Here is a 13753-nt window from a genome sequence, read left to right on the forward strand (position 1 = left end):
TGAAACTATTGTTAAAAGGACAATTGAGCAAGAATAGGCGACCTTTGGTTCATGCATATGGAGTGCCTGTTCAATATGTCACAACAGTTAAGTACTTGGGTGTGTTGATAGGAGAGCAGATCAGTTTTGTCCCATATGCTAAGTATTTGAAAAAGAAGATAAGAACATTATACGCCAAGCTAAAGAGAGTTATAAGGGTGGACTAGGGCATAAAGGGCAGAGCACTTAATCTATTGTATGACTGCCTCTTCGTCCCAATAATAACTTATGCCTCAGCAGCTTGGCTTCATAGAATGGCAAATTCATTAATTAAAAAGTGTATATTGCAGGCTCAAAGGTTCGCTCTTTTGTCGATCACTAGAGTATGTCGAACTGTTTCAACAGATGCTCTTCAAGTTGTTTCAGGTAGGCTGCCAGTGGATTTGTTGATTATTCTGTCCGCTTTGATATATTGCACAAGGAGGAATATAAGAAAGACCATATTAAATGTGAGTTCGTGCCTGGATGATGGAAGGCTGTATACAAGACAAGATGTACAATCTGAGAAAAGAAGGATACTGTCAGAGTTAATGTTAGAATGGCAAAGGAGGTGGGACACCTCAGATAAAGGTAGGGTTACCTACATGTTCTTGCCAAAAAAAAGTTAATATTGTTGATGTAAGGAAGAAAGTCTGGCAGCAGTTTGATGTGAATGCAGCCTTCTTTATTACCGGGCATGGTCTTACTAAACGACTCTATGAGTTAGGGTTGGCACAAGATCAGAATTGCCCATGTGGAGACCATGAGAAAACATCTGAACATATAATGTTCTATTGCAGCTGTTATGTCGATATAAGAAGTAGATTGGGGATATTGATGGGAAGGCTTGAGCAAAGATCCTTATGGACTTTGTTTGTGTGAAAAATATAAGTTTGCTTATTTTAATGATTTTGTTTATGCTGTATTTAAAAGGAGAGAGACAGCAAATAAAAGTAAGATAGTAGAGCCCACCTCCCAGTGGCAGAGATGGAAACCAAGTCCACTGATATAGGCGGGACTTACGATGAATGTCCAAAGTTTATCTCACTTGGGCCAAGCAGCATAATGAGCTCTCAATCTTAGTTACTTGTGTTATTTTGAGTTGTGTTAAATTAATTAATTAATTATTGAGTTTTATTATATGGCATGAGTTTAAACAAGTTAAGTTCTAAACCACATATAAGCTTCAGCTTGGGTGGTGGGTGTCTTAACGGTATCTTGAATGAATACCCATGATGAACTTCTCACCGTTAAGTCCATTAAAAATAACAAATGTCCAGGTATGGACCTACTGGAGGGAGAGGTAATCAAAAAGTTCTCTAATCTTTATTTGAACGAATTACAAGTTTTTAATAACTATCTAAGAGATGGTGTATTCCTGTCTCCTTGGAAGGATGCACTGCTCAAGATTATCCTAAAATCTCCAACCAGTTCACCTGCTTCATATAGACCTATTGCATTGCTTTCTGGTCTTGGTAAAGTTTATGAGAAATTTTTAGCCATGCGGATTGCTATCTACCAAAGAAGTAATATTGACGTTTCTAACAAACAATATAGTTTTACTCCTGGTTTAGGTACTGAGGATGCGCTTCACTCTTTAGTTCGCAATGTTCGGGAATTGAATTATAAATATACCTTTGGAATTTTTGTAGACTTTGCTGGTGCCTTTGATTCCATTAGCTGGGACAGTGTACTGATGAGATTGCACATGGCTAAATGTTCTTTTAATATTTTCTCTATAATTAAAGATTACTTTAGGGATCACACAGTAACAGTTAAGTCGAATTTTGGATCAATTACGCATCATGTGACTCGAGGCTGTCCGCAGGGAACTGTCTTTGGTCCTTTAATGTGGAACTTGGTTTTGGAAGATTGGCTCAAGAGAGAATTTGACCACTCACACACACACCACACAATAGCTTATGCAGATGATATGGTAATGCTTATGCACGGAAACACCAGAAAGGAGTTTGAAATGAGATCTGATTGCATATTGAAAGAATCATGCAAATAGCATAATTTACATAGGTTGACAATCTCTATATCCCAAACTAAAATCATGATGTTGAAGGGTAAATTGGCTCTTAGTAGACCTCCACTCATAAGGTTGAATGGTATTTCCTTACAGCAGGTGTTAATGATTAAATACTTGGGAATATGTGGCTTGAACTTTATCCCACATATTAATTATATATCAGAGAAAGTGAAGAAATTTATTGCAATGATCTCAAGAATAACGTGGGTGGAATGGGGGATAAAGGGGAAAGCACTCCATTTGCTTTATGATTGCATTTTTCTGCCGATTGTTACGTATGGTGCATCAATCTGGGTTAGCCATGCAATCAAAGTGAGCAACACCAGAAAGCTCTATTCTATACATCGAGTTATGTTACTCAAAATGGTTATGGCCTGCAGAACGGTTTCCACAGGCCGACCGGCTAGCCAGGTGGGCAAAGTGCCTGCCAGGCAACCCAAAGGTTGTGGGTTTGAATCCCACCTCGGGCTTGGATCAGAGTAAAATGCAAAAACTTTGGGAGGTGCATTACGGCCACAGAAGCTGATGTACTAACAAAAAAAAAAAAAAAAAGGTTTCCACAGAAGCTTTGCAAGTGTTAGCTGGCAAAATCCCACTTTATTTGTAGTTAGTGTTTAGAAGCCCATCCTTTTATTTGAGAAGAGGTATAAAATCCGAGTTGCTGTACATCGAAATTAACACTTTAAATGGTTATGCCATTTACAAAAATGGCAAAACAGATGGAATTGTTCGGAAAAAGGTAGAATAACATTCAAATTTTTCCCATATGTTAATGGTGTGAATTATATTAAACCAATCTGGTTAGTACCTAATCTACATTGTACATTCTTACTAACAGGTTACGGATCATTTTTTGCTAAACTGAATAGTCTTGGAATCATAGCAAGATGCAATTGTACGTGTGGTGATCTGGAAACATGGAAACATGTTGTGTTTAATTGTTTGGAATATGCTGATTTGTGTTTGGATTTACTGAATAATTTTGATAATGTAACTCATCTGGTGGATGGCATTGAGCCATTATTAAAACAAGGGAAAATTGTATTGCCTTTCAAAATTTTGCAAATTCAGTTTTCATGAGAAGGAATATACTTTTGCAATTGGAAGAGTTAAGGTTGAATAATGGATGAATTGGTGGACTGTACCCTCTTCTTTACATGGAACAGTATATTATTTTTATATAGGAACAGAGAAAATTCTTTGCAGAGGTGGACAGGATGTTGGTATTCTGTTTCCTTAATGGGTGGGTGTCCACTTCTGCTCCTGCCAACACAGTTGGCAAGAAGCCTTAGTTGTTTTTCTTGGATTTTATCCTGCAATAACACCTTCTTCCAGCTTGGTTTTGCTGGTTAATATGAGTAACTTTTGTTGAGCTCTTTGGCTGCTGGTAGATGGCTGTTCATTGAACTCTTTGTCTTTTGGAGAATATCGGCTCACTGTGAAAGTGTCTCTTCATCGGTTTCTCTTGTAGCCTACTTGTCCAGCTCATTGTGATGATCAGTCTCTAGGATGTGATGCTTGTGCTCATCTGTGGACAGTGTCTCTTCATCGGTTTCTACTGTAGCCTACTTTCTAGGTTGTTGTGCTGTAGCTGAGGGGATGACCATTGCACAGTACAGTTGATTTGTAATGTGAATGTGAAATTTGTGTTGTTAATAATTGTATACTGTACTATACTATTTCTGTATGTATGGTGGATTTGCCAGATTTTTTTTGGCTAAGGGCCGCTTTACTCAATAAATGGGGGGGGGGCGGGAATGTACCTTTGAGCTTGAACATTGCCCATCCAACTATGCATTAAATGATCTAGGGTATGCATTAAACATTGTTCTTCAAGAAAATAATTCTCAAAAATTCTTGCATCTTTGTCCATCTTCAAGCGCATCCATAGCCAGGTGGGAAGGAGCAGCAGTGCGTAGCACACGCTTCTTGATTAGACCCGGGTTCGAGCCCGTCACCACCAAATACAGAGGATGCGGAAAGGTCAGGGAATGACCACTGCATATCCCGGAGCAATTCATATCATTTAGCAATATCAGCTGTTTTAAGAATGTAATGCACATTAGCTCTTCTGATACCAGTCTCATAAGCAGCTTGCCCTACAATTTTTTGCAGTGATCAAGGTCTGTTTTTAACATTTTATGGATTTTCTGTTGCACTTTTCTCTAATTTTAAACAAAATTTGCTGTAAATTTGCTGCTCAGTAAAATCACTCATTTTAAATACAAAACACATAAAACAGCTATTCAGTATGTGCTGATTCAGATTGCCTCATTTTTGCTGTATAGTGACACATTGGACAGATAACTTGTGTAATCGAGATCTGCTAATATTCATAAAATCGGACAAATGCCAACTTATTGTGATTTTCTCTTGTAGAGAATCTGTGTCCTCATTTTAAATTTAATTTTTAAATCAATGGTTTGATTTTAATCACTTGTAGAGTGATTCTCTACAAGAGAAAATCACTTATTGTGATTTTCTCTTGTAGAGAATCTGTGTCCTCATTTTAAATTTAATTTTTAAATCAATGGTTTGATTTTAAATCAAATAAAAATAAAATATTGAATAGAATATATAGGACATTAAGAAATATAGATATTTTAAGTCAGGAATTCTCTCACCTGGGAATTTTTTGGGAATAACTTCATCCAGGTAAGGTATAATTAGAATAGATGGAAATAGTATTGAAGGACTTGCCTAAAGATAGATGAACCTTGTAACAGGACAGAGGAATGAAAGCAAGCTTTGATCCTAAATCCATGCATGGCAAATAATTGGAAGTATAAAGGCAGATAAATACCCGAAGCTTGAAGGGGACTTTTCGCCATTTGGTGATAGAGCTAGTAAGCTGTGCAGATGATATGGTAATACTTATGCACGGAAACACCAGAAAGGAGCTTGAAATTAGGTCTTTGTTTGTTTTAAGTTCCAGTCATCATCAAGTATGGTTCTTGGCCTTTCTGATATTCAATATTCGTATTCCACAGTTTCTAAGTTCCATCTTTAGAAACAAATGCCATCCTTGAGGAATCATTAAAGTCCCTTTGAAGATGGTATAAGCGAAAAGTCGCCATCAAGCTTCGGGTATTTATCTCCCTTTATACTTCCAATTATTCACCATGCATGGATTTAGGGTCATAGCTTGCTTTCATTCCTCTGTCCTGTTACAAGTTTTATCTATCTTTAGGCAGGGCTTTCAATACTATCTCCATCTATTCTAATTATACCTTACCTGGATGCAGTTATTTCCTAAAAATCCCAGGTAAGAGAATTCCTGACTTAAAATTTCTAAAATATCTATAATATTTCTTAATATCCTATATATTATATTTAATATTTTATTTTTATTTGATTTAAAATCAAATCATTGATTTAAAAATTAAATTCAAAATGAGAACACAGATCATCTACAAGAGAAAATCACAATAAGTTAGCATTAATCCAATTTTACAAATATTAGCGGGTCTCAACTACACAAGTTGTCTCTCTAACATGTTGTAGTATCAAGTTTTGAGACAATAGGATTCCCATAATCTTTTTTATATGATGTTTACTGTATAGATGAGTTATTGAACGTGTTGTCATAATTCACTACAGATTATGTAGTGTGATTTCGAAGATTTTTTATTCACAGATATAGCTGATATAGCCAAGTTTTTACTTTTGTGGATGATTCAACAATACTTGATTCATTGTGCTTTCCCCCCCATCCTCATAATAATGGAATCTTCATATTTGGCAGGTTTTTTCCTCTTCTTTTTGCTGCTGGTTAAAAAAGAAACAATATTAGTATAATATGTTTTTCCTGATTAAAAATATAAAACTCAAATTATTATATATATTTTTCTTACTGATATATGAGTTTACCAGTATATAATTATTTTTTTGTTACAATATATAATTGCCATTATGCTGTAAAAAGGAGTACTGTATTCATAATCTTTGGTGTATGTGCAGATTATATTCTTATGTTTAATTAATATTTAAATTAATATTTAAGCCCTGGCAGTAACTGATGTAGGGTATGCATTAAGCATTGTTCTTTAACATGTACCCTAGAACTAAAAATGTTTATTTATTTACAGCAGCCCTTGACCTTTACAATCTAAACTTACATCACTAGCAAATCACCACCTATGTTATTACTTAAAGCAATCTGACTCACATTCAAAAGCAGTTCGATGTGCATATTTTTTTTAATAATTGTCCTGTTTCAATGATTCAGAATTCTGGACCTTCTCATTGAGAATTATCAGTTGAAAAACCCCAAATGCAAAGTGCAATTTTATTCTCTTTTATCTATATACTATAGTTTAAAATTACAAATTATCCCTTGAAAGGGCAATTGGATAAATAAAATTAGTGACATTAGCTGTATTTGAAATACTGCATAGCAAATTGTTTTCATTTTTTACTGTAATACATGAGAAAGTGCAAATTTCTTACTGGAAAATTTGTTCCTGTGAGAACATTATTTGCCAATACATAACTTATTGATGTATCTGTAATATTATATGCTATTTAGTTATTCTGGTTCTCGGTGATCTCTGGTGCTGATGGATTCTTTTTTTTTCCTTTTTTTTTTTCATATAATATTTCATCATTAAAAATGTGGATAAAAAGAAAGACCATAATATTAGAAGTAAAGACAAAAGTGATAACATTTAGCCATAGTGGACTGAATTCATCAGTCCACTCTCACTAAATGTTATCACTTTTGTTATCAATTGGAAGACAAGTGACCCTGCCCTCATAACTATGCAAACAATGCTTAAAGAAATGGTCAGAATCAGTGCTGAAATTAGAAACACCTTCCCCCCTCCCCACCATTAAGTTTAAAAATTATAAGTTAACACATAGGACTTGTACTAAGATGGAAACACTTTTTATTTTTGGATTCCAGACCAAACAAAACACTGTGTGCTTTTAAACCTTGCCACCATTCAGGCTAAGGCTTTGAGTCTTTTTGTGACAGTGAAATCAGCATGAAGATGGATCAGGAGATGCCTTTAAACATTTAGAAGCTGCTGTGACAATTTTCAAAGAAGTGAATCCTAAGTTTCCGAATGTAGTAAGATAATCAGTACCTACATTTGTTTCAGAATAACTTATAATGAAAAAAAGCCAAATGAACGCCTCTGGATACATTCTTGAAAAAAAAAAAAAAAAAAGAAGCATCAAGTGACTCTCAATCAAGTGATCCTTAGTCCAAAAATGCCTTTATAGATGCCATTCCTAATTATGTTCCTGACCTGAAATTTTGTTTCAGACTTAGGGCACTATTCCCAGAACATAACCTTTCATAAGTCCAAGGACTGCCTGTATTATAACCTTTACATTCTCCAGTGAAATATTTTCTAGTGAATTTTTGCAGTATTGTTCTTTCTCTTGTTTGTTATTTGTTGTGTAACAGGTATCATGCCCTTCATATATCAATTAATATATGAAGGGCATGATAACAATGAAAACTGATAGCAATGAAAACGATTTGCATAGCAAATCGTTTTCATTGCTATTCAGTATTCATTTAATTGACTTTTATATATCTTTTTAAAGTTGACATAAATTTATATTTTATATACTTATATTGTTTCCCTCTGTACTTTATACTTTATAATCTGTAGTATTTTACAAGCTCCCCCCACTGCTGAGTTAGAACCATTGAGTGAAGGAAAACTTGTACAGACTGATGAGGTAATAAAGTTAGAGTAATGAAAATTAATAAAATTAATTAAATTTTGGTTTAAACAATATTAAGAAATTTTTATAAGTAATTCTGTGATACCAATTACAGATATGCCAAACTTTTCTCTAAGTGATTAAGAAGACATCTGTACACATAGAAAATATGCTATCTGTATTTGGTGTTTGATCAACAAACACAGACATTTAATACTATACCGTGAATAGTAGAATATCTATTCTACAGTATGTCATAACAGTGACACTAATGCCTCAATTTCTCTGTGTCTATTTTAAGAAAATGGACATACGTCGCAACCCATGTATTTCATCAAATTATACTCTATAGGTATACTTGTTCCCTCAAGACAAAAAAAAAATACAGTTTATAACAAAACAAATTTCATTACAGAAACTTGCATAAGTAAACATTTATACAACACCTTTCAAATGGGAACTCTACAACAGTGTAATTGAAAAGCATGGAGAGACCCTCGGGGAAGGGAATGTTTATGTTATATTCATTTACTAAAAGTTAGGAGGGAGACAGCACAATGAAACTAAGCTAAGGGGACACCACTTCCATTCTGCATTTTATTTAGCTTATAGGTTAACTTTTTTTAGGAATTATCTGAGACTAATTACCATGGAATTTAAATTTCTCCCTATCTCAATTTTCCTCACCTCAACTAAAGATGCAATAAAAAATATATCACTGGAACCTAAATTACAAATGAAGAAAAGTTTGAAAATTCACACAAGTTACTTCTCAAAGGGGAAACAGCATTAAATATATCAATTGCTGTACAGTTTGAGAGTAAATGTTTTAAACAGCACATGACATTCTTTTTCTAGACTATGAAATCACATTTAGAATATCAAAAATTACTAATGGTTGTTGCACATTATTACTTTGTTACTGGCAATAGTTCGTGTTCTCCATAATTCAGTGGTTGAAATAGACAATTTTACAAAATGGGATGCTCATATCACATACATCAGTAATGTGTGTGATGGGAACACTTGCATGTATACTTGTATGTACACCAATGCTAGAAGTATAGTAAATAAAATTGATGAATTTGAAATTCTGGTCAAGACATCAAAGGCAGATATTATAGGGATATCAGAGAAATGGTGTCACACAGATATAAACAGTGCAGAAATGAAATTTGAGGAGTACTATGTGTACATAAATGATAGATAGGGTAGGAAGGGAGGAATGGTTATGATGTTGGTTAAGAAACATAAAATCTAAGGAAGTGCATCCAGTTGACATGGGTGGACAGTGCAATGTTGAGTCTGTTTGGTGTGACATAAGCAATGAGAAAGCAAAAATGAGAGTAGTAGTTTGTTATAGGCCTAATGACTCTGATGAGTACAATGAACAGTTGTGCAGAGAAATAGTGGGCCAGTACATCAGAATGTCTTGTAATGAGGGATTTTAACTTTTCAAATATTGACTGGAACTTGTGAGTTGGTCACTTGCATGCTAGCAAGACTTTTGTCGATTTATTGGAGAATTGTTTTCTACAGCACATGTTTGAGGGCAACCAGAGGGAGTAATCCTCTTGATCTGATTATCAGCAGTGATTATTCATGCATTAAGAATTTGCCAATAATGGAACCACTACGTGACAGTGATCAAAGTGTGCTGATGTGGGATTTACTTAAAGATCTAACTACCATCAAAGGTAAAGGGTTTTTGCTTTCATAAAGGTGACTAAGTCTCTGTCAGTTTTTAAATTCAATACAGTGGGATCAACTGATGATGTTAAAGCCTTCAAGAAATTAATCTTGGAAACTACCAGACTTTTCATACCAACTAAGAAATACTGTTCAAGATTTAGACCTAAATGGATGTCAGATGAACTAATGAGGCTTGTGGCAGAGAAGAAAAATGCATGGGAAGCATATAAATTATCAGGTGACAGAGAAGCCTGTGATAAATATAAGCTGGTCTGTAACCAAGTCACAAAGGAGGTTAGGCAAGCAAAGGCTGATCTTTGGCAAAGGATGCAAAGACAACAAAGATTCCTTTACTTATGTAAACTCTAGAAGGAAGGGGATTAATCAGATTGATGAATCTGATTGGTCCACTTGATATTAATGGTTTGACTGTTGATTATCCTGCTCAGATAGCTGACGAACTGAATGAGTATTTTGCAACTAAATTCACACAAGAGGAATTCTGTAAAGATGGGGAGGACAGAAGTATACTAAACTTTAACAGGGAGCTAAATGATTTTGTAATAATGGAGAGCAAGTGGAGGAGAAATTGTTGATGTTAAACATAAAAAAGACACCTGGGGTGGATGGAATCTATCTAGTTATTTTGAAGGAGGCAGTGAGGAAAGTAAGCAAACCTTTAGCCCTAATTATGAAAGCATCCGTAGATTCTAGGGAGGTCCTCGTGGACTGGAGATGTGCAATTTCTATCCCCAATTCACAAAGGGGGTTCAAAGGGTGACACAAATAATTATAGACCTGTTAGTTTAACTTCTATTCAAGGGAAAATAATGGAGTCACTGGTTAAAGAAGCATTGCAGGATCATCTAGACAAGACTGCAGTAATAGTTCAGACACAGCATGGGGTTGTTAAAGGGAAGTCTTGTCTGACCAATTTGATTGGATACTACGATGTGGTTCACAAAGGAACTGGATGCAAAAAATAATTTTGATATCATATACTTGGATTTCAGGAAAGCTTTTGAGACTGTTTCACATGGAAGACTGCTGTACAAATTGGAGCTGTATGGCATTAAGGGCAAATTGCTACAATGGATAAAGGGATGGTTGAGTGGGAGATATCAGAGAGTGGTAATAAATGGACACTGCTCTTTAATTGTGGACTAGTGTTATTAGCGGAGTCCCCCAGGGTTTGGTGCTGGGCCCATTATTGTTTTGTGTATTTATCAGTGATATCGATGAAGGTATATCAGGCTTAATGTCCAAGTTTACAGATGATGATACAAAGGTTGGCAGGGTTGTTAATGACAGTATCTACTGCAACAGGATCTAGAAAAGTTAGGCAGATGGACTGAGAAGTGGCAACTGAAGTTTAACATTGACAAATGCAAAGTACTCCATATGAGTAGCAGTAACCCAAGAGAAACGTACCAACTGTGTGGCACTACACTCAAGGAGGTGGAGAATGAAAAAGACCTGGGAGTAATCGTGCAGTCAGATATGAAGTTCTCTGAGCAGTACAGACGGGCTCCCAGAGCAAGTCATGGAGTCTTGTCAATGATATTTAGGAATTTTGCTAGCAGGGATAAGGAGGTGATTATCCCCTTGTATAAGGCAATTGTCGGGCCACACCTTGAGTACTGAATACAGGTCTGGAGGCCTCATTTTAGAACAAGTACAGAAAAGAGCAACAAGATTGGTGGGAGGAACAAAGGGGGGGTGACCTTATGAAGAAAGGCTTAAGTTCTGCAAAATGCAGCGTTTGGAGACTAGGCCCTGCGAGGTGATTTGATTGAGGTGTATAAGGCCTTGAATGGTTTGAGCAGGCTCAATGCTGATGGGATTCTTCTGCTTGCTCAGATTAAGAACCTGAGGAGGCATAGATTCAAATTGAGGAAAGACGGTTGTAGAATATATTTGGGGAAGTTTGCCTTTAGCCAGCGGGTAGTTGATTGCTGGAACAGAGTTCAGTCTGCTGTTGTGGAAGTTGACAAGTTAAATAAATTTAGGCTGAACTAGACAAACATTTGGAGTGACTGGATGAGTGAAATGGGAAGGGTGGTTTTTTTTTTTTTTTTGGCTGATGATTTTTAATTATTACAGTAAAAAATAATTAAAAATCAATTTAATGCAATTAAAAATTAATTTAACGAAAAAAATTGCAAAATGATTTTCCATCCTGAAGCTGACAACACTTTTTGACCTTATGTCGTGATCACAGGAATGAAAATTACCGAATAGGGGTGAGCATGAAACTTAAATGGGGATTATTCATCTTTGAGTATGCGCATAAAAGACCAAGGATCAGAGATTAAATATGTCCAGCGAACATCAACAGAATTCTCCTGATCAACACAGTTTCTGCAATTAATAGTCTCGTATAATTACGTTGAACACTTAAGTATTTTGGCCTCATTAAATAAAAAAGTATGTGTTTCATTAATGGCATGAAAGGCTAATTCTGATGCTGCTGAACGAGAAGCCCAAACTGAGGCCACGTGTTGATTAACACGAAAATTCAGAGGAAACCGCGTAGAACCTTGGTAAGACAAGTTGCAATCACCGCAAGAAATGTTGTCCAGGTCATTTATTTGTGTTGCGAATGAGGAAAGGAATGAGCGATTGTTCAGTATAGTGTGTAATTTCCGTATTGGCCTGGCTACGATTTTATAGCCATTTATCTTTAAAGCATCTGTTAAGTTGTTTGTGCCACTGTTCAACATATGGGACAGAAATAAAGTATTTTTTGATATTACAATTGCTGGTTCATGTGGTTTTTTGTATCCTATCCTTAGCTTGTGCCCTAATTTGGTTTATTGTAGCAAGGGAAAACCCTTGTTTAAAAATCTGTTGGTTAATATTTGTATTTCTGAGCCCAAAGCAAATTCCATCATTGAATATTTATAAGCATTGAGAAATTGATTAAAAATAATCGATAGTTTGTAGGTGAACAGGTGATAGCTGTTATAATGCAGAAGCATACCAGTGTTTGTAGGTTTACGATAGATGTTAAATTGGATTCTATTCGAGTCTCGAGTAAGTGTGAAATTTTGAAAATTTAATGATTTAGTATCTCTATTCTTCCTTTCCAATGTAAATTTCAGTCTAGAATGAATATTATTAAACGAATGTAAAATGTCTTGGATAGTGCTACTATCAATAATAACTAGAACATCGTCTAAATACCTTCCATAGTATGCGATATGGGGTAGAAAAGGCGTCAAATGTATACGCTCAATTGTTGAGAGATAGATCTCGGATATTAAGCCACTCAGGCTTAATCCCATTGGCAAACCAAAAATTTGTTTGTATACTTTGTCTTGAAACGTGATATAGTTGGCTTCAACTAAGAGTTTAATTGAGTGAAAAATTTCCTTACTAGGAAGCGTCGTATAATTAATCGGTATCAAGTTATTATTCAACATATCCCAAAGAATATCTAATGTGTATTCAACGTTTACATTTGTATATAACGAGGTAACATCTAGTGAGAATAAATTATCATTATCGCCAGGTCTACTGTCTTTAAATAATGTATTGTAGTTCTTAATCCCAAATTGTATCGCCTAAACGGTTTTATAATGTTATATATGTGTGGCCAAGAATGAAAATGCCGAGTTGCTGTAGGAAACAATAGGCCGAATAGGAAACCCTGTCTTAAGTAATTTTACCTGACTGAAAAGTGCAGGATATTCTGGCCTTCAATTCCTTTAACTGAGCCATAGTAATGTAGTAAATTTTTTTTTCGATACGTGGTTAACGTTTTATTGTATTGATTAAACCAAATTGATAAATAGTTCCGGGTCTACTTCAAGATAAGTGGAGGTATCTGATACAACTGACTTTATCGAGTATTACCACTGCATCTCATTTATCAGCTCTCTGAATAATAATGTCTTTATTTTCCCGAAGTTCACATAAGGCTGAACTGTCATGTGTATTCAATTTAGGAAGTCGCATTTCTTTTATGTTATTTACCCCTTGGTTAACTTGTTGAATAAATAAATCTTTTTTTGGAACATTACAAAGTCCAAATTCAATATCAATTACGCACTGTTTTTTTAGGTAGTTTTTTCAAGGTGATAAATTATAATTTAATCCTTTGGATAAAAGTGAAATCTGGTCCTGCGATAACATATACGAGGAAAGATTTGTAACCTATTGATATGTCGGTTCATTGAATGTTGGGTGAGGGGGTGTTCACGAACTAGCTGAAGTATTCTGCCGTAGCGTGTTGTATGTATGCGAGGGGGGGGTCTTCACCCAACTCGTATGCATTTGGTTTAAAGCTTGCGACAATGTGTTTGAACTCGTATGAACATGTCT

The 13753-nt window shown here is 35.3% G+C and overlaps 1 protein-coding gene across 1 annotated transcript in view; it reads left to right on the forward strand.

The window, feature by feature from the left end:
* Nadsyn (NAD synthetase) overlaps positions 1 to 13753 on the forward strand; it is a 370732-nt gene that overhangs the window by 335326 nt on the left and 21653 nt on the right. Inside the window, exon 18 of the mRNA XM_090382985.1 lies at positions 7681 to 7750. Coding sequence (XP_090239111.1) covers positions 7681 to 7750 — 70 coding nt within the window. The remainder of the gene's footprint in view (positions 1 to 7680; positions 7751 to 13753) is intronic.

The sequence above is a fragment of the Mastigoproctus giganteus genome, chromosome 10, assembly GCF_048544385.1.
Source record: "Mastigoproctus giganteus isolate SK-2022 chromosome 10, ASM4854438v1, whole genome shotgun sequence".
NCBI classification, from domain to species: domain Eukaryota; kingdom Metazoa; phylum Arthropoda; class Arachnida; order Uropygi; family Thelyphonidae; genus Mastigoproctus; species Mastigoproctus giganteus.